The sequence below is a fragment of the Polyodon spathula genome, chromosome 6 (assembly GCF_017654505.1).
Source record: "Polyodon spathula isolate WHYD16114869_AA chromosome 6, ASM1765450v1, whole genome shotgun sequence".
Taxonomy (NCBI): domain Eukaryota; kingdom Metazoa; phylum Chordata; class Actinopteri; order Acipenseriformes; family Polyodontidae; genus Polyodon; species Polyodon spathula.
In genome coordinates this window covers 32,141,556-32,164,269 of record NC_054539.1, presented here as the reverse complement: position 1 = coordinate 32,164,269, position 22,714 = coordinate 32,141,556, and the positions used below count along the sequence as shown (strand labels likewise).

The window sequence follows — 22,714 nt, the reverse complement described above, 5'->3', positions numbered from 1 at the left end:
GCAATTTTTTGGGTGTAAATAAATACATCTCGTTTGGGGAGGTGTTAAGATGGTGGGAGGCTCTTTTATAGGAGCTGGGGTGGGATGAACAACCAGTCTTGAGGTTGTCATGGAATTATTATTATTTCTTTTTTTTTTCCTTTTTTTTCCTTCACACCAACACCTATATGTCCTTGCGTTTTACAACTCTTCAGTACTCCAAAAGGTGGGATATGATCTCTTAGCCAATATTTATTTATTTTTCACCTTTATCAGTGAATGGTAAATAGAAAGGTTTCTGCTGGCGAGTGCCCTATTAATTTTATCATCTGTAATATTAAAGGGCTCAACCACCCAGTTAAAAGAAATAAAGTACTAAGCCATCTTTTACATCTAAAAGTGAGGCATAGCTTTCCTCCAGGAAACTCATTTTTGCACAACTGATCAATTTGGATTCATAGGGGATGGGTGGGGCAACTGTTCCACTTTAAATTTCTTTCCAAATCCAGGGGGGCAGCAATATTAATTCATAAAGTTATCCCTTTTACCGTAATATTCCTACTGTCGACCAACAGTTCAAAACCGCTCTAGAGGAACCAAGCCATCAGATCTATGCAAAATGGCAAATCCCCTGGTCTGGGTGGATTTCCTGTGGAATTTTACAAGAAAATCTCTGCTTCTCTTTCCCCGCTGCTTTTTTCTGTTTTCAGAGATTCATTCTCTTCAGGACTCCTCCCACCTACACTTTCTCAAGCTTCTATGTCTTCTACTGAAGAAAGAAATGGATCACCTACATTGCGGTTCATATATGCTGATCTCGACGTCGATTTTAAAATCCCCTCTAAGGTTCTGGCCCATCGTCTTTAACAGGTCCTTCCCTCTTTAATCTCATTAGATCAAACTGGTTTTATACAGGGAAGAAACTCTTTCCTTAATTTATGCAGACTATTCAATATAATTTACTCCTCCTCATCCAAACTGCCCCCAGAAGTCCTTGTGTCTCTTGATACTTAAAAAGCATTTGACCACGTTGAATGGAATTACCTCTTTGCCACACTTGAAAAATTTGGCTTTGGCCCTAATTTTATATCATGGATTAAACTTCTATATGCATCCCTGTCCTGTTTGTACTAATAATACACAGTCAGAGTACTTCCCACTCCATCGGGGGACAAGGCAAGGCTGTCCTCTTTCCCCACTACTGTTTGCTGTTGCTCTTGAACCTCTATCCATCTCTCAAGGATTTGAAGGAATCATAATTTCGTCAATTTTGGACCAGTTTGGGACACTCTCTGTTTACAAACTAAACTTACATAAAAGTTAACTATTCCCTATTAATACATCTACAGCACTCCAACCCTCTACACTCTGCCCCTTTAAGGTGTCTGGTAGTTTCAAATAGTTAGGCATAACTGCTACACCTGCGTTTTCCTAATTTCACACTACTGCTTGAACGCAGTCGACACGATTTTGCCCGCTGGTCTGCTCTACCTACCCCTGTCACTTGCTGGTCGTATCAACCTGATTAAAATGAGTGTGCTTCCCAGATTTCTGTATCTCTTCCAGAATATCCCAATTTTCATTGCCAAAAGTTTCTTCAACTTGCCTGACAAAATGATCTCTTCTTTTTTTATGGGGAAATAAAGTTCCTCTTATTTGAAAAGTGTTTCTTCAAAGACCGGAACATTTGGGTGATATGGTTTTACCAAATTTTCTATTTTATTTGATTGATTTATAGTTTGTTGTATTGTGTTTATTTTGCACTTTTTGTCGGAAGTGGATTCCGCTGCATCCTGCCAAAGCAAGGCTAGATGGCTACGAAGAGCAGGAGGAGCAAACCCCTGAAATTTTCTGGGGGGGACAAGGGCAGACCGCAGGTAACCCTGAGGGACTGCTGAAGGAAAGGAATGGAGCCGCTGTCCTTACAAAGCCTCTGCGATGGAGCCGAGAGATCCCAATGCCAGAGAGGCGATCCCCGAGAGCTGCAGAAGGAGGAGTTCCGGTCCTGGAAGCTGGCGAGGGAGGCAGAGAGACTGCCTGCCCGGCAGCCAGCAGGAAGAACTGCCTGGCGAGAATCAGCGAAGGAGGACCTGTCGTTTGTGGGGGATCATTTCAGAAGAAGGCGGGGCAATCTTCCGGAGAGGAGCCCCGTGAAGGGACATTTGGGTTTAGTGGGTAAGCGGGGTTGAATGGGTGCCCCCTTATAGAAGCCCAGGGGGTTAATAATTGTTGGTGTATTGTTGTTAATTATTGTTACATGTTGGCAGATTATTGTTAAGTAATGTATTGTATGAATGATTGGTAATGTGAAAAGATTGTCTATTGTAGTGATGTTAGTAATGATGATTATAGGAATGATAAATTATAAGGTTAAATAATAATGATGGTTATGGGATATGATAATAGTAAATTAGAGATGGTAATGATAAATTATATTGATGATAATGTGGTGATAGCATTGGAGCCAGTTAGCTGTCTGGTGGTTGGTTGAGGCTGACTGGGCTCTAATGTTCCATCCCACCCACCCATATGTAGTGTATTCAAATAAATAAATAAATAAATAAATAATAAATAAGAAAATGGTGTTGTTGGATGAACCCTTAGGGTTCATCCTAAGGAGCGTGGTATGTGGCAGGATGATTGCCCTGCACAATGGTAAATTAGTGTTGGTGTGGTTTGTATGTGGGAATGGGTTTATTTTGTGCCGTTTTGGAGTTGATTTGTGTTATTGAATTATTGTTTCCAGATGGGCGCTCGATTGAGACTTGCTGCCTGCTATGCCTGGTTGAGGGGAAGGGCAGCAAGTGATTGGCTGTGCTGGTCCTCAATCAGCAGGTGGGCGGGTCTTGACCGAGTGTCCGTCAGTTTAAAAACATCCGCGGGAGACAGCTCGGGGCTGCTGCAAGGTCTGCCGTTTTCACGGCACCTTTGATTTATAGTTTGTTGTACTGTGTTTTATTTTGCACTTTTTGTACAGTTTGCTGTATTAGTCCTCTGTGCGTTACCATCGCTGGTAACGTCACATGACCACCTTTATTTTACTTTCATTTTCTGTTTGTGAATAAATCCTGTGAGCCTGTGTCGGCATTTTCACCCCAATTGTCTCTCTGTATGCTTGAACAGCAGCTACCGACACACGTGACCCAAGTAAGACCCTGTCACTATCTCAAATGTATATTTTTATATATGTTTTGTTTTTATCTTTTCTTTGCTCATCCAGATGTTGTGAAACCACTTTAAGTCTTATGTTAATAGTCTCCATTTCACCTCAAACTGCTGCTGCTTCTAGGGAGGTTAAATGCCTAATTGTTTTGGGTTGACAAAACTGCGAGCCAAGATAACCTAGCCTGCGGAAATAGGTCATTTATAAAACAAAGGAGGTGTGGGGTGGGGGTGGGGGGGGGGGGGGGGGAGGGTGGGGGTGGTTTTTCGGTAATTAGAACTTTGTTTTACGAAATAAAAGCGACAAACGTCATAGAAGTTGTAATTTGAAACAGCCCGCAAAAAACAACTTCTTTTGTATACGATTTTTGCATGTAACTTTGGCTAATTTGTGTGCATAACTTTTCCACGACAGAATGGATAGCGGTGCTAGTCTTGACCTCAAATGACACTCCGACATTTAAGGGAGGTTACAAAGTTGTTTTATCGTTCCGACATTTTGTATTGTGGATAACTTTTATTACAGTAAATAGGGTTCTTTTAAAACGAAGGAGTGTAGGGGGGAGAGGGGGGGGGGGGGGGGGGGGACGGTTTGGGTGGAAAGCCCATTAATCTTGAAACAAAACTGCTTTATTTCTGCTTTTGCAATACATCATTAACTTTGTGTTGCGTTTTTCTGTGAGGCTTAAGAAATACTTACAGAAACTTAACTGTCATTGAATTTGAGTTTCTTTTAGTATTTCAGCACTATTGAGTGTTTTATAGTTATGGATGATGTTACTGTGAGGCTGTAAATGACTAGGAAACATTCTGGTTTAAGTTACAGGAATAAAACAAACTCTATTTAATGTCATGTTACAATATTCAGATTTACAATTAATTTATTTCTGAATTGGCAGCTTCGGCCGTTGACCGAGCAGGCAGAAAAAAACAGGTAGTGCATTATTATCAGATTATTAATTTGTCTAATAGACTTTGTGGATTTCAGTTATATTCAAATCTTAATGGGGTTCTTAATTAATTAACAGGAAATAATGCCCCCCCAAGCTGAACAGAAACCAATCCTTGAGAAAAAGGTCATGTCAGAAAGCAGCTTAAATATGTGAACAAAATGAGAAGTTGGGCTTTTTTACGAGTTACAAAGTAACACTCAACAGGGTTGCATTATGAAGTTCATACCCAGGGGAGAGTAACACATGGTCAGCAAGAGCATAGATGTGTTTAGTATACAATATTGTAGGCTGGTGTAGGATGGAGAGGACAAGCTGAGGCCAGTAAAGATGTTGTTGCCGCCCACATCAACCAGTGGCCTGTAAATATAATACAAGCCTTCAGGGATGCTTGATTAGTTCAATAAACAAAAGCTGTTTAAATTTCTGTTTTTGTTTAAAAGAAAAAATGGGCAAATCAGGTCAAACCAATTTCTAATAGACACTGTTGAGATGATTAAACATATTTAGGCTTTAATATGATCAAGAAAACAGGCAGTTTGTTTAACTTAGCAAATACAATATAAACATTGTAACAGTGAAACCTTGGTTACCTGAACTTTTATTTTAGTCTATGGTAACCTGTCATGTTGTGTGCAGTACTCTGGACTCTGTTGCTATGGAGAAAAGCCGTACATGCATCTCTGATATTTACAGTACACTGTTGAATGTTGTTTACAGAATTTGAGGGTTGTACTGAATGTTCTTTGATTGGGGATGTAATATTACAATATCAATTTGACATTAATATTCTGCTGTAGTATTGATAATTGAGATTGCACTGTTATGTATGATACCAGTGCTAAACTTGTTCATAGACAGCACTATCACTGCTACAATGTAGGATCCTACTTTCTTGGTTTTGGGTTGATGTCCAATATCCTACATCACTCAGCAGTAAGAACAAAAACAGTGTTAACAGTGATAATTAGTGCAGAGCTTTAAAATATAAGTGTCTAACAAAGTTAAATGAATGCGAGTTACCTAGTGTTAGGCTTTCTGTTCTATAAATAAACATTACAATTGTGTTTCGCTTGCTCTTAACAAGTGAGGCCTGGTAGTTTATATTATGGACAGACATGTTTCTCCTAAATTACCATTTTATGGTTTATGTCATGTCTCGCAACCATTTAAAAAAAAAAAAAAAAAATAAAATAAACACATTACATAACATTAAATCGACTAGCTGATCCAGGTAAAGGTACTCAGGCAAACAGGCCTATGTTAAAAAAACAACTCCCCTAAAAGCTTCAACCAAATGTGTGCTATATAAACCATGCCCAGCTATTGCAACTTCATTTAAATTTTCATTAGACCAGACTCTACTGTTTCACCAGCCAGTCATGCTTCAATTATCTAGGTCAAACTTACACCAACCTTGTCTTGATCTGTCACAAACACATGAGCATATAGGAGTTTGTCCTTTCCCATTAAAACGTACACCGTGCAGGTGTTTGTGATCAAATTCTAGGTCTGGGTCTGTGGGTGGGCTACCCTGAGATGGAGACCATGGTAAACCTATCACTTGGGTGCAAATTAAATTTTGTGCATGCATTGACATTAATCAAAAAGGTGAGTAGGAGGCAGATTTGTTCACTGGAGTTGAGTCATATTACACGTTTTCAACAAACACCAGACCGATACTGGTTTTAATACATTTAAGCAGCTAGATTTACATCTGGTAGTGATCACAGTATACAAAGGTTAGTTAAAAGGACAAGGTAGAATGTTACCTTAAATAACAATTATATAAAGGATAGGTATGATACTAGGAGTACATGAGAAACCGGTTACCCGTCCATTGTAATCATACTCGAATGCCGCCTGATCTCTATCAATTTTTAACTGTTGAACAACCAGTAGTGGCTGAAATGTCATGTTCTGGTCTTGGTGTCTGCTGCATCGCTGGTTACATTGTTTTTTTTTTCAACAATAAGAGGCTGTGAAAGGGGGAAGACATTCTTTTATTATTTTGTTTTTTCAGCATTCTTGCACAGTGGTCTCCTTTTTCATTAAAATGTAAAGTATTTTTTAATGTTGATATATTGTTTGTGCTCCAGACAGCTATAGAATTGGGGTAATCGCCCCCAAGGAAACATCAGGGGTTATACAGTTACAAAATGCATTATTAATATCCCAGATTGAAAGAAACTGCTTTTTCCCAGTTGGTTCCTTGCTGTGGCTTATCTAGCCAACATATACAGCGAATGAATACAGTACATTCCCATTAGTCAGCCCTGTAATTTTTAGGTAACAGTTCAAGATTTGTGTCATCCTGACAGCCACAAGCTGCAGGTCTTCAATTACCAAGACACACACTACTTTTATAATAGAACTTTAAAAAAATACTTTTTCAAAAGGTATAGGTCTACATAACAAACTTCTTATGAACCTGACATCGTGGCAAAAGTCATATTTCTGGAGATTAATGTAATTAGGGTATTAGGGTATTCCTTCATGATTAATAATATATACAGAAATACAAAATCATATTTTACAAATGTATATAGAAACAGTCCGGATGTCAATGTAAGGGGAAAGGCAATACAATAGGTGAATTATAAATTATGTATAATTATGGATTCACAGGGACACACTGCCCTCTTGTGATTAAATAGTATTACAGCAAAGAGAAGTTAAAATGTGTTTGTATTATTGTTAGAACTGCAGCAATCTAGATTGCAAATACATTACTAAAAAGTACTTTGTCCCTCTAATGTGGAGTGGTTGAAGAGACTTATTTTTAATAAGCAAACAAAATGTTCCTCATATGTTGAGCTGATAAAACCTATGCTTTAATGACAATAAAGTCTCATCTGTGGCAATGGACTTGTTGGGTCTTTATTATTGACACAATATTTTTGTGGCCCCTTAGAAGCAGTGCATTATACAATTAAAATAAAAGGATGAAAATCAAAAGGCCTTTTTTAAAAATGTAAATTTGTGCAAATGTCTTCATATTTATTCAAATTGAGTTATCAATATACCCTTAAGAGAAAATAACCATTTGATGCACAGCTAACTACCTCTTGGGTAGCAATGTATGAGAAACATGGCTAGGCAATATGGCTTTAAAACTGATTCAATTGGCAAAATGGCACATCTGTACTGTTAAAGTGGCACAGCACAAAACAACACCTTGTTAAATGTTGACATGAACACATTTTCAAAAAATAAATACAAAACAGTTGAACTTTTTTTGTACACAATTTTAAGCAACTCTATAGCCAAACATTCAGTCAGTAGGGTGTGCATTATTTACTTATTCAGCTCTTTATTCAATTTTATTTATTTATTTATTTATTTTTAATTTATTGTATCCTGGGTCAGACCACAACACATTCCCTTTTCACTAGATGCAATAAAAATGCACTCGGATCTAATGGTTTAATATAGTGTTTCCCTGTACATTGTTACAATACACAGCGCGGTTCTGTATTGTAACAAGTTTATCAATGGATTACAACTTGGTCCATGAGTTATTACGAAAAGAAACTTGAATGTGGAATGGCACTGTACCATACTTCTACTCCCTATGCTGATGTCATTTCAAGAAAGTTGACTCCCAAACAAAAACAACCATGAAAATACAAGAGAGTGAGGGATGTGTCTAGATTTCCCACGAGATTGAGATTGAAATCATTAGTTACTGCACTGGTCCCTTTACAATTATGTCAACAGTTTATTTTTATAGGTCGGAAATGTGATAAACTTTGAGTCTGTCCATTTATTCTAAATAAGTATTCTAAATCAATAATCAAATTATGGTCACATATCTCATAAATAGTCCAAAACTGTATCTCCCTGTGACTGCTCCCCTATATAACAGCAGTTATTGTCAGGAAGAAACCTTTAAGAGAGACATCACCACCGCATTTGCAATACAATGGAATAAATGTTTCACAAGGTCATGGTGCTGTAGCACAATGGTATGGATATGGTACCGTGGCACATTGATACTGTTACCATCTCAGAGTACCATTCTACCCATGGATTATATCTTTGTCTGCTCTTGTGCTCCAATGCTGGTTGTGCATCTTGCAGTGTGGTCAGAAAAATTGTAACAAAAACTGTTATACCAATATAAAAATGCTGCTTTTTGATGCAGAAAAGGGAACCATTTTTCAGAGAAATACATTTCACTTTCCTATCTTTTGGACACAAATTATATGAAACTTGTACTTGTAATGTTAAATCCTGAATTCTTTCTTTGGCATACAAAAAGTGCAGTTTCGACATCTACTGTCCACTGTAGGTAAATGCCCAGCTGAGCCACAGGAGTCCGTGCCTCCTTACTCTACCAAGTAGATTTTGTCCAAGTCCTCTGCTGTTTGGATGTTGTCCTCCACAGTTCCGTATGACTGCTGACCTTTGTGATCCAAGGGAGTTGACTCATTCTGTGGGGTTTGCAGAACCTTTGGCACATACATCTGTAAAACAAAGAAGACATTATTTTCTATTGCTACAAGATTGTTACACAGGAAAAGGCATTCTTCATGATAGGACGGGCACATGGTTGTTGTATGTGAAGCACTCAGTTAGGATATTTTAATTGTTCTTGCTTAGAGTATACATAGCAAAAAACTGTGAACTAATTTCTATACTGCTTTCCAAAACATGCATACCCTTTGTGTTATTATTACACCTTACAATGTATACAGTGAAATATTTAATGTTTAATTTAATTTTACACAGCCATCAAAAGGATACAATCAAATTATAAAAATTAGGCATTCATTGTGAAGAAGCCTTTTCAGTAAGGCGGCCTAAAGCCTTGTACTTTATTTCCTGACATTAGGCTACCTATTTTGCAACAACAAAATCTGGGAAAGACCCTAAAAACAAATACTGGGTCCCTGTGGCAAAGTGCCCGCCCCTGTGTGTATTTTTTGTATGTTGTGTGTTAATGTTGGTGTACAGTCATTGGTACACGGCATATAAACGGATCTGTGTAACACAAGTGTTTAAAATGTATATATGTATTTAGGCACGAGGATTGCACAGCACTTCATGTGCAAGTAAAATGTAATAATATGTGAGCACAGGGAATTGCACTTTATTAATTCACGTGCAGTTGTATCGCGGCTCCAGTTGAATGATTGATTAGCAGTTGAGTCTCGGTACAGCTGCATAAAAGCTGCATGTTTTCACTCACTCGGGGTTGTGAGTTCGGTGAGTGGAGAACGGGATTGGAGGTAATAATAATAATAATAATAATAATAGTTAAAATATCAGCTCAGCGTGTTTGTTTAGTGTTAGTCCGTTTTGTTTCATCTCTTTGTTTTGGCAAATGTGCCATGTCCTGTGTTTATGTTTGTCTTGCAACTGTTTATTTTCTGTCTGTCTGTGCATAATTAAATGCTAAGCGAGACCATTCGCTCAGCTCCACCAAACTCCACTTCTCTTTGTTTATTTCCTGGTTCCTGTTTCTGGTCTGACGTCCCCCACTTCAGCCGTCTTTGGAACAGTCCCATAGTTGTTTACATTAGTTGAAACAGGATTCTGAAGTCATGTGGCCAAGGTAAATTACCTTCATGTTTATTGTACTTCCAAGAGACCATTATGGAAGTTTAGTGTACAAACGTACATTAGCATGGTAATTTCACACTTCTTTTTTGTTCAAAAGATTTTCATTACACTCTACCACTGTAATATAATTCTTAATTGAGAGTGGTCCATATTGCAATACCACCATAATTTGGCTTCACAGCAATTTTACATTTTCAGACTTGTGGGGAGGCTTTCATAGTGCGTTATCAGAATTCACTGTAGCTTGTGCGGAGTCATTCACTATCATGGATACACAAATTATGAGAGACTTACTGCAGATTCAAAAATCCCTGCTGCAACATTGTCCGTTTCATCCAAGTTTTCCTTAATCTGTAAAGAAACACCACAAACTTGACTCAAGTAATATTTTGCTTAAGCAGATGCAAACTTTATATTTAAAAAGGCCAACTTAGAGTCAAGAGGGCAATTACAGTGAGAAATAAAGCAGGATAAAGCATTCTGTTTTGTATCATATTAGTAGACAGTTAATTCAACCTGTTCAAATGAAAAAGTTAACTAATTGTGTAATAGCAATCATGGTTAGAAGACAAGGCTTTGTTAAAACTCTAATTAATTTGGCATCACCATGTAATTGTAATTCTGCCATTACTTCAACTGCTAATACATCATAAGCCATTTCATATGCAGGTTTAATATTCTGACTGCAGTAGTTTTAATCCTAAAAGGTTGTTTAGATGAATAAAGAAACTGTACCTTGTAATTATGTGGACTCAGATACTTGAAGTGTCCAAAGCAGGTAGAAGTTAAACAAATAAAAATGGTGATGCACAGAACTATGAGGGTGAAAAGGGAAGTTATTGCCAGAAATCCTGAAAAAAAAAAATGTACAGAAAAAGATGTTTTGAGATTTTATATATATAGTATATATATTATATATATATATATATATATATTTTGATATATATATTATATATATATATATCACACACACACATTTTTAAATACATTAATTCAACAGTTGTGTCATTTATCCAAGTCCCTTTTGGTCACAGTAGAATTCCACTTCTCCCACGCAGAACTGCTCGTCTTGCTGATCTCATATCTCCCATTACATTCATTACACATCTGATCTTTAACTCTTTTGATACTAACTCCCTTAACAGAAAGATTACCCCTAGGTTAACTGATAATAGTTTTACTGTCTAATATTGAGTTAAGTTGTGCCCATGAATGTAAAATGCAACTGCAATGACCATTTCGGATTCAGAAGATCAATACAAGGATTTCTCAAGTTTGCCAGGTAAGAGAAGCATAAGAACATGATAAAGAATAACCATTAACTATTATAAAGGTTTGTTCCAAACTACTCAACAATTAGAGGTAACCACATTCTGTATATTGTATTTAAACAGTCTTTCAGCCAATTAGTGATGCAAAGATGGTGGCAACCAACTATAGGACCCCAAATTCACCTTGTGACCTGGCAGTCCCTGCAGCTCCTACAATGCAGACCAGTCTAATCACAAATACTCTGGAATCATGCCTACTGCTTTCAGACTACCCTATATTATTTAGTTCACAGTATTAATACTCTACCTGTCTTCAGGACTGAGAAAAAGTAGAGCCAGAAGAGGCAGATGATTGGTGCGGCCAATGCCTGGTTTACAGCCCCATAGTGGATCTTCCTATCGAGTTTGGCTGGCAGGTACGCAAAATATAGATTGTGCTTGTCAACCACATGTTTCAACAGCATGTACAGTAGACCTAGAGAAGCATTACAAGCAAATTAAACAGTGTAAAATGGTGTGGTATAATTTCAACTGAATTAGATACTGGACAACTCATTCATGTTGAAAGCAATTTTTAGGAATGTTACATAGCTCAGTAAAACGTACAAAAGTCATATCCTATTTAGGAAAGCAAAATTGTGACATTGAATTCCTGCAGGAATTCAATATCACAAATTTGACTGAGGAGGATCTCTCAAACTTAAACGCAGACGGGTGGGCCATGTCATTGCATCCTGTTACAATTCTAAATCTAGGGGAGTTGCTGTACTGATTAATAAACAGTTTAAGATAAACATTAGTAAATACTGTCAAAGATAAAAGAGGGACAATTAAAATTGCTATTGATAACAAAACTTTAATTTTAGTTAATATTTATGCACCCATGTGACAAAGTGCCAGCCCCTGTGTATATTATCTGTTATGTTGCATGTGGTTTGTTAAATGTTGGTGTATAGTCATTGGTACACGGGATATAAACAGATCTGTAACACGAGTGTTTAAAATGTATATTTGTATTTAGGCACGGGATTGTACCTCACTTCATGTACATTTAAAGTAGTTAAAATGTGAGCACGAGGTTGCAAATAATTAATTCACGTGCTGGGATTCAAGTGAATAATTAATTAGTAATTGAATCCCAGCACAACAGTATATATAGAGGCACGTTTTCACATAACCGCGGTTGGGTGTTTAGTGAGTGGAGAACGAGATAGGAGACAGAGGTAGAAACAATAACAAAAGTAATCGTTAGATAGAAGCTCACCGTGTTTGTTTGTTTTTCCATTGTTTGTTTTGTGTAGTCCGTTTTGTTTGTCTATTTATTTTGGCAAATGTGCCGTGTCCTGTTTTTGTATTTTTCCACCCGTTTATTTTCTGTCTGTCTGTTAATTCATTAAATGCTGAGCGAGACCATTCGCTCAGCTCAACCAAACTCCACCTCCGTCTTTTTTATTTTCCTGCTACTGGTCTGACACCACCTACTCCGGCCGTCTTTATGACAACGCAACATAAATAATAATTATTTTTTGCAAACCTTTCAATATATAACTTGGGAGCAACACTAGTAATCATAGTAGGGGATTTCAATACTACCATTAATGCAAATATTGACCGTTTGCATTTAAATATAAACCAAGAATTACTTCACAACATTTAAATCATGTTAATACATTCTGTGAAGAGATTGGTCTCGCCGATTGTTGGGGAACATTTAACCCCTTTGCAAGGGAATTTACTTTATTCTTGTTATCATCAGTCATATTCAAGAATTTATTAAATCTTTACTAAAGGATATAGAAAACACCTCAATTGAATCAGTTACATTATAGAAAACACTTCAATTGAACCAGTTACATGACTTTTTAAAGATCAATAAGAACCCAGAAACATCTCCTTTATTATTATGGGACACACTAAACGCCTACCTTTTCTGCATCAACAAGAAATGAAACAGGTATCTAATTTGGAAGTAGAAATTAAAAATTCCGATGTGAAATTTAGAACATGCCCTACAAATAAAAATTATTCTTAACTAGTGAAGAAAAATATTCTTAATACTAAGGCAGAATTTGATATAAATCTATTCGCAGGGCACCTTCAAAGGCTGAGAATTAGTAGATAGACAGGACAGGCATGACTCTCACTGCCTCAGAATCATGAGGCGCTTCCTCAGCACTTTGGGAGAAAGACACCCATGAGAGCAAGAGGTTCTAGTATGGTTGGAACCAAAGAACATACAGTATCGTGAAAGTATTTGCCCCCTGCCTGAATTTCTGCATTTTTGCACATTTTTCACATTGAATTTGGTCAAATCTTTTTGTGGGTTGTAATAGTATAAAAAGAGGGAGTCTGAGAGAAAAAAAATGACACCAGAGTTTGGTGCTTCTTTCATTTGTTTGGTGTGCAAGGTAATCAAACATGCAATCTTCAGGTGTGAAAAAGATATTATTATAAATCTGATTAACTTTGGCCATTACCATCAGAGTGAAGTTCAGCACACAGGTTCTAGAGGCACATTGTGCCACGATCAAAAGAAATTCCGGAAAAAAAGTTGTTGATGCCTATCAAAGGGTTACAAAGATTTTTGTTGAAGATTGGACAATATTCAGTGTCAAAAATATGCAAAAATGCAGAAAATCAGAGAGCGCAAATACTTTTTCAGGGTATATATATATATATATATATATATATATATATATATAGATTATATATATATATATATATATATATATATATATATATATATATATAAAGGCCATTAAAAAACCTTTAAATTGATGTAAGGCCCGGCACAATCAGATAAACAATGCATGACTGAGATGCAAGAAATAAATGCAGAGTAGAAGCATGCAAAAATGTCTAAGACTTTTTTCACAGCAGTGTGTGTTTTTGTAGCATATGTTTTGTGTTTGTGGATGAGGAAAAAGTTACAAGAACTAGACGTCTACAATTATTTCAGCAATATTTTTGCAATACTCCAAAAATGCTAATTCAAAAGTATTCATACACTTTGATGCTATGATAGTATTATCTACAAGGTGCTAGACAAGTCTGCAAGAAAGAAGGTTCTTTCACCAAGAACAAGTCGAAGAATTGTGAGGAAGGTTAATAACAATCTGAGATTGACTGCCAAAGATAATCAAAGTGAATTGGCTGCAGGTGGGACGGGGGTTTCCATTTCAACCATAGATCGAGTAACGCATGGTGAAGGTCTCAATGGTCCGAGGCCAAGGAAAATCCACTCAAGAAAACGCACAAGGACAATCACTTAAAGTCTGCAAAATGGCATTTGAATGATGGATAGGAGTTCTGGTCAAAGATCTTGTGGAGTAATAAAACTAAAATCAATTTATTATTGTTTTACTTTTATTTTTATTGGATGCTTCTCACGTCTTCAGATTAGCTGCTCATATATAGTTTACTTTGAGTTGTTGTGATCACAAGTTTTTGAAGATTCTGATCAATTTGCATTAAAGATTGCTAAATGATAAGCTTGGTTTCTTCTCACCCAAACTAAGCTGTATTAACAGTTAAAGTTGTTATAATAGTGGCAAACACTAGTGGAGGCTTTGCGTAAATTGTTGATGCTCCTAACATCTAGATAGATAGAAGCTGACTCTTGAGCAAATTATTATTGTGTGTTTGTACTTATTTTCAAGAGGAAATAGCACATAACTTCATACTGTGACATATTTTAGAGGGACATGTGTACAACACATCTGCAGTTAAATTAATGAGGTCAAATGGAAGGTTTTTGTGTATGGTGTGTGTATGTGTGTATATATATATATATATATATATATATATATATATGACACATATACACATACACATACACACACACGTTTTTGGTTAAATTTCATTTTAATAGTAAGCAGCAAAAATGTATGTTCTCAATAATGTTCTTTGACTGTGTTGCAATAAGCTGTTAGTGAGATTTTTTTCATACTTATTAAATATTACATTTTTCTTTTTTGTTTTCGGAAAATGTGTTAAAGTGTATTTCATTGCTTGTTTTATCCAGTGCAGTTCTAAATCTCTGAGTGAAGAAATTCACTGCTTGAAACAAGGAAACTATCCATACAAGTTAAGCGTCTTATTGCAAGAAGTGTCTGACAGCTTTCCCACAGTGGACAGAGGGGGAGCTAACTTACTTCCAGTGACACCAGTATGGAATCCATTTTGTGGCCAGTCTATGAGATGCTGGGTAAATTGTTGGTCAGGGCGAGAGAGCTCTTCAGTGAGTGCTTCTATGTTGATAGGTGAGCGTACTAGCATAAGCTGCAGGGGACAGATGAGATGGGAGTGGGCGTCGCCGAAGAAGTTACAGACGTGCAGGTATTTGCAGTTTGTATAGAAACAGGACGACCTATTAAAGTTATTACAAATTTGCTTTTCTTGCAAATTTAATAGGTCATCCATATTTGTCCCTGTTATGGGAGGCAGTGGGAGGTTTAGGTGCATGGATCGGGTTTCTGAAAGCTGAGGGGTGTTAGTGTTGGCAGAGCTAGCTGTTATTTTGGGGTAGAGATGTGTAGATGCGCAGACCCCACAAGAGTGAGCTCGCAGGCCTCCAAAGACCTGGATGAACAAATCATAAATCGGGAATGCTCCAGTTTGATTGCCTGATGCAAGTAAGGCTACTACCTTAACTGAGAAACTTTTATGACATTCATAGAACATTGTCCCTCTGTATCTCACTGAAAGCTCTACCACATATGACACGTATGAATGCAGCTCCTCGTGGGGGTGAGGAAATGCAGAGCACAAAATGTCCCGATAAACAGAAAATGCCAGTACGAATTCACCCAGTGTAAGATCTTTTAACAGATGGGGGTTGCTGGATTTTAAAGTGACAGACATATCTCCACAGTTCACAATGCGGTGATCAATGAATTACTTTGTTGCAATAATATCAGATCGTCTTTACCTTTGATTTGTTTACGGAGCACAGCAGGTACGGGGTAGTGTCTGGTATGGGGACCAGTTGAATACCTGTTACTGTAGCTGAAGTCAGGTTTAATGCTGGTGCTGTTTCTGCTGTGATGGTAGATGAGGCAGGAGTGCTGGTTGAGTGTAGGAAGGCATTGAACCAGGCTTCCGTGGCGTCCAAACGGTTGTTAATTGTTGCAATGCTGTCTGAAAATGGCTGCATAAAGGAATTAATCTCCTTAAATATCCCCTGATGATTGATGGAAGGGGCTGCAGTGCTAGCCAGAGTTGATGTCTGAGTTTGCAGGTTGAAATCAGAGTCATATGCATTGCTCTGCTCATAGTTTCCATTCCTGCTATTTGAAGCTCTGTTGGACGGTGCTGCTGATGTTAATACAACTGATGGGTCCAGGGTTGGTGTGGCTACCGCAGAGTAGCTGGCAAACTGGCCTCTGGGAGTCTAGTTTCATCTGGACTATGCGGGAGGACTGGATTTAGACAGGATTGAGGTAGGAAATTGAAATTGTAGTGAGAAAGGGGTCCTCTCCAACACCCCCATGAATTTTTGCCTGAAGGTTGACATTAAAAAGAAGATACCACTTTTTGGGGGAAAAGTCAGGTATATTGTTGGCTAATTCTATTAAACGTATTAAAGAAACATCCTTTATTTCTGCAATTCGAGCTAATAACAACAATATAGAAACAAATCCAGAGAAAGTTAAAAAATTATTTGTTAATTTTTATAATCATCGGTACTCATTTAAAACTAATTTTAATGTTGAAGACTTTGGTAAATTCATAGATTAGTTATTAATTCCCAAAATAGATGAGATTGACCAGTTAATGCTAAATGAACAAATAACCTTGGATGAAGTTAACCCTTGCAGTCCATTTATTCAGCGCTTGTCAGGCACGTCGGGTCCAATTTATTTTCACACACACAGTTTATTTTACACGCGATGTTTAATTTTTTTTTTTTCAGCGTAAAGCAGGTTTAAAAGGTATTGAATCACAAAAGGACACTCAGTACTGTATCTTCAGCCAAGCCCCATCCCTTGTTCGCTGTATTTTTCACATACCTCTTTATAGACGTGCATACCGATAAATCCTCTCCTGATCACTCATTTTATCACCATAACTCCTCAATAATGCAATCCAAGTCATTATTTTATTACTATAACATCTCAAAAAGCCCTGCAAATGTCTGTGATATTCTTTGAGTGCTGGATGCAGAAGCAACTATCTCCTTTGTTATGTCCGTGTTATCTCTGTAATGCATGGGGCTATAAAATCCGCCTTTTTTTTCTCCTATTGGTCTCACTCAGCCATTGAAAGGTTTTCTCGGCTTTTTATGAAGAAAAAAAACGAATAGAGACCTGTGCTTTACGTCATTTTGATGATGTCGGACAGGGTCCGATAGTGGACTGGAAAGGGTTAATTGTAATGTGGGACCTGGTCCAACATAGGACCGCAAAGGGTTAATCTAGCATTATGGCTTTAGAGAATAAGAAAGCTTCAGGGGTCTATGGTTATCCAGCTGAATTTGTTTTTACATTTTAGAGATATATTGGCACCATTACTATTAGAAACATTACAGGCCTCACTATTAAAGAAAACATTACCAAATTCTATGTATGAAGCACAAATAATTTTGCTGCCCAAGCCCAATAACGATCCAGAATTATCATCCCATATCCCTGATGCAATGTGATGAGAAAATCTGATCATCCATCCTGGCAATCAGACTACAAAATGTTCTACTGAAACAATAACCAAACTGGATTTGTTAAGGGCATGACCATATTAAACACTTTCTGCATATTCTAGTCAAATGTAGGTAAGAAGCCAATCCTGCTACAGCTTTGTCTCTTGATGCAGAAAAAGCTTTTGACTGTATTGAGTGTTCTTATACTGTATGTTTGAAGATTTAAAACATTAAAATGGTATTTTTGGACATTTTTCAGAATGGATAAAATTCCTTTATCAGAAACCTACTGCAATCAGCTTTATCTAATACAGGGGGCCTGAAAGTACCACACATATATTGGTACTACCTGGCATTTCAATCAAGATGTTTTACTGATTGGTTTACAAATCTTTTAATGTCAGATTCTCCTTTAGGTCAATAGAAAAGGATATAAAGACAGTATAAATACAGTAATGCATGGCCCACCTAGCTGTCTCAGTAAAGCAGGTTTGGTGGCAGTGAAGCAAGAGCAGAGTTACTGGCTATATATGTGTAAGGTTTTTTTTGTAGAAGCGCACGTTTTCAGGGTATAGCAGCATGTTGTTGCTAATTCAAGCATACAGACTGATAATTTGCTGAAGAAGGGTATTAGCACTGATATTGAGACAGAAACAGTACTAATGCCAACAAAAACATTCTGTGATTCAGGCCCTATCTGGTTTGGTAACTTTATTAGGTATGTTTCTTCTGACGATTTGGAGTAAAAAGCTTTTAGAATTTAGTGATATGGGTGTTAACATTAAGGGAAACAGCTTTTGCTTCAAAAATCCTTCTAAACCAAACAAAAACTAAATGGCCCTTAATAGTAAAACTCCCAAATTCTCTACTGAGCAAACTGACAACATGACGCCTACTTCAAATGATACTGCAACTGTTCTCTAGATACGAAAGAAAGGAAGGGGGGAGAAATCAACAAAAAAACAGAAGGGAGACCGCATCAAAACAAGAACAACAACTCAGGTAAGACAACCATTAAATGTATTTATCTAAATGCTAGACGTATCAGAAACAAAATTCTAGAACTTGAAGCTACTGCACTAACAGGTAACTATGATGTGATAGGTGTTACAGAAACGTGGTTATCTGAGAGTGATGGGGACGAATATAATATTTGTGGGTATACACTGTATAGGAAAGACAGGCAGGACAGAAGAGGAGGAGGGGTAGCGCTATACATAAGAAACAGTCTTGAAGCCCAGGTGTTAAACCTGGACAAAGAAAATAAAACCGAATCAATATGGGTCAGAATAACGGACAAAAATTCAAAGGGCATAATAATAGGAGCATGCTATAGACCGCCAGATTCAGACGGTGAGCACAATAATCTGTTATACAATGACATTAGAAATGTGTGTAGCAAAGGAGAAGCCATACTAATGGGGGATTTCAACTTCCCCCAAATAAAATGGGAAAACCCGGTGGGTAGCACGAAGGATGAAATAGAAATGATGGAAATGACAAATGACTGCTTCCTAACACAATTTGTGAAGGCACCCACTAGAGGGGAGGCATGCCTTGATTTAGTCTTTTCAAATAACGAAGATAGAATAACTAAAACAGAGGTCAGAGAACCACTGGCAAACTCAGACCACAACATGGTCTCATTTGAAGTGTTTTTTAAATCCCCAAAAGTAAAGACTAAAGCTAAGGTTTACAATTTTAGAAAAGCAAACTATGAAGGTATGAAACAGAGACTAACAGAAGTAGATTGGAGTAAAATAGAGAAAACACCCACAGAAGAAGGATGGTTGTTCTTCAAAAATGTAGTACTAGAGGCGCAAAACAATTATATCCCTAAAGTAGACAAATCTAAATGTAAAACTAAATTGCCAAAATGGTTTAATAGATCAATTAAAAAAAATATTCAGCGAAAAAAGGCACTTTACAGAGCATTAAAAAAGGACCAAAAAGAAAGTACGCAGAAAGAGTACACAGAACTGCAAACGCAAGTCAAAAAGGAAGTTAGAAAGGCCAAGAGAGAAATAGAAATAAACATTGCTAAGGGAGCTAAAACCAATTCCAAAATGTTTTTCCAATATTACAACAGCAAGAGAACATTCAAAGAGGAGATTAAATGTTTAAGAGATACAAATGGCAAAATCGTAGATGAAGAAAAAAAAATAGCAAATATGTTAAATGATTACTTTTCACAAGTTTTTACAAAGGAAGATACTGACAACATGCCCCACATGTCATCCAGTTCCTATCCAGTTTTAAATAACTTTAGCATAACTGAGGCAGAAGTGTTAAAGGGACTAGGAGCTCTTAAAATAAACAAATCCCCTGGGCCGGATGAGATCCTCCCAGTAGTACTCAAAGAAATGAAAGAAGTAATTTACAAACCGCTAACCAAGATCATGCAGCAGTCTCTTGACACAGGGGTGGTACCGACAGACTGGAAAATTGCAAACGTAATACCGATCCACAAAAAGGGAAACAAAACTGAACCAGGTAACTACAGACCAGTAAGCCTGACTTCTATTATATGCAAACTTATGGAAACTATAATAAGATCCAAAATGGAAAATTACCTATATGGTAACAGGGTACTGGGAGACAGTCAACATGGTTTTAGGAAAGGGAGATCGTGTCTAACTAACTTGCTTGATTTTTTTGAGGATGCAACATCGATAATGGATAATTGCAAAGCATATGACATGGTTTATTTAGATTTCCAGAAAGCTTTTGACAAAGTCCTGCACAAAAGATTAATTCTCAAACTGAACGCAGTTGGGATTCAAGGAAACACATGTACATGGATTAGGGAGTGGTTAACATGTAGAAAACAGAAAGTACTGATTAGAGGAAAAACCTCAGAATGGAGTGTGGTAACCAGCGGTGTACCACAGGGATCAGTATTAGGTCCTCTAATATTCCTAATCTACATTAATGATTTAGATTCTGGTATAGTAAGCAAACTTGTTAAATTTGCAGACGACACAAAAGTAGGAGGAGTGGCAAACACTGTTGCAGCAGCAAACGTCATTCAAAATGATCTAGACAAGATTCAGAACTGGGCAGACACATGGCAAATGACATTTAATAGAGAAAAGTGTAAGGTACTGCACGCAGGAAATACAAATGTACATTATAAATATCATATGGGAGATATTGAAATTGGAGAAGGAATCTATGAAAAAGACCTAGGAGTTTTTGTTGACTCAGAAATGTCTTCATCTAGACAATGTGGGGAAGCTATAAAAAAGGCTAACAAGATGCTCGGATACATTATGAAAAGTGTTGAATTTAAATCAAGGGAAGTAATGTTAAAACTGTACAATGCACTAGTAAGACCTCATCTTGAATATTGTGTGCAGTTCTGGTCACCTCGCTATAAAAAAGATATTGCTGCTCTAGAAAGAGTGAAAAGAAGAGCAACCAGAATTATTCCGGGCTTAAAAGGCATGTCATATGCAGACAGGCTAAAAGAATTGAATCTGTTCAGTCTTGAACAAAGAAGACTACATGGCGACCTAATTCAAGCATTCAAAATTCTAAAAAGTATTGACAGTGTCGACCCAAGGGACTTTTTCAGCCTGAAAAAAGAAACAAGGACCAGGGGTCACAAATGGAGTTTAGAAAAAGGGGCATTCAGAACAGAAAATAGGAGACACTTTTTTACACAGAGAATTGTGAGGGTCTGGAATCAACTCCCCAGTAATGTTGTTGAAGCTGACACCCTGGGATCCTTCAAGAAGCTGCTTGATGAGATTTTGGGATCAATAAGCTACTAACAACCAAACGAGCAAGATGGGCCGAATGGCCTCCTCTCGTTTGTAAACTTTCTTATGTTCTTATGTTCTTATGTCTTCATGCCAATTACACATTTTGTTAAAAACAATCTTTCACCAGCTGCAGAATCTTGGCAGAAGTCAAACGTTGCATCAATTGTCTTCCTTGGTGATAGGGAAGCTGTGTTTTTAATTCACTTTGCACCAAATGGGAAACCTGTGACTGCTCCAATTGTTGACTCTCTTGCAGCTGTTTCCTTGAAGAATGCCTGAGACTCGGAATATCAAATTCAGCCTTCTTGCCTTTTCAGTATCAACATTAATTATCGGGTTTGTCCTTTGTACTATTTATGTATTTACACTTCTGCACAACAGAAGATGTTCCTTAAGAAATTACATCTTATTGCAGAGCAAGTTTTATTTCCATCCATCTACGCAATCCAATTTGATTAAACACATTTAATGCTGTACGCAATACAACATATGTTTTAACTTTGGCATTCTCCAGAGATATATGTGTACAGCCAGACCCTTCTAAGCCTAAATTCCTTTTTGCTGTATGAAAAAAGCCTTCTATCCAATCAGGTACTTAGATGCAATGTTTATTTGGGTATGGTCTTTTTAGTTGTTATGATTAATGTTGTAACTGACACAGTTGGCGGTTTCTGATTCTGGGCTGTACTAAGTTAGAAAAATACTTTTGCAGCCACCAGTTTAGCCTAATAAAAAGTCAGAACTCTGGTAGTTATGAGATTCATGTCACTGTTGTGAAATAGAATGTTCTACAATCTAAAACTGTATTGCAGTAAGAAACCCCCTTTTCTTACCTCTTTAGTTCAACTTTAACACCTGGATAAAAAATACTGTCAGCTAAGTTTACAATACAGACAAAATGCATTTATAGTGTGGCGTCAAAGTGAAAAGTGAATGAACTACAACAAGAAGATGACAGGCTTGTGAAGTTGTGGTTGTGCTAAATGTATATTTTTTAAAAGCTTGTTTGTTACCCCTCTGAGACTGTGAACAGTATAATATGAAAATGAAGTTCTTATTAAAAAATATATCCTAAATGAAAACATACACGGATCATTTAAAGGCTGGTAAAATATAACTGACTCCACCTACTTAAGATGTGCATTCACTTACCAAAAGGAACAATTAAAGGACAGGTTATGCTGTAAGCCATGATGACAGTGAAGACACACAGCATCCAGGCATACATCACTCCATACTCAACCTCAGTGGCTTGGTGCTAGGTAAACAAACAAGAGAAGAACATGCATGTAAAAGTGGAAAGTGACGCAAGCGATTTGTATATTGGTTAGGCTGGGATTGCCTCCAGGGCAAAAAAAAGATTACTGGTTTGACAGCAGA

At 37.1% G+C, this 22,714-nt stretch overlaps 1 protein-coding gene across 2 annotated transcripts in view; it reads right to left on the bottom strand.

Annotated features, from left to right (window-relative positions):
• Nucleotides 1–5,319: 5,319 nt before the first annotated feature.
• Nucleotides 5,320–22,714, bottom strand: part of tmem63a (transmembrane protein 63A) — a 61,118-nt gene continuing 43,723 nt past the window's right edge. For both annotated transcript variants that reach the window (XM_041252749.1, XM_041252748.1), the window contains 5 exons: nucleotides 22,487–22,592; nucleotides 11,238–11,405; nucleotides 10,395–10,510; nucleotides 9,954–10,010; nucleotides 5,320–8,560 (listed from right to left, as the gene is read on the bottom strand). In XM_041252749.1, the coding sequence (XP_041108683.1) occupies nucleotides 8,423–8,560; nucleotides 9,954–10,010; nucleotides 10,395–10,510; nucleotides 11,238–11,405; nucleotides 22,487–22,592 (585 nt within the window). In that variant the 3' untranslated portion in view covers nucleotides 5,320–8,422. The remainder of the gene's footprint in view (nucleotides 8,561–9,953; nucleotides 10,011–10,394; nucleotides 10,511–11,237; nucleotides 11,406–22,486; nucleotides 22,593–22,714) is intronic.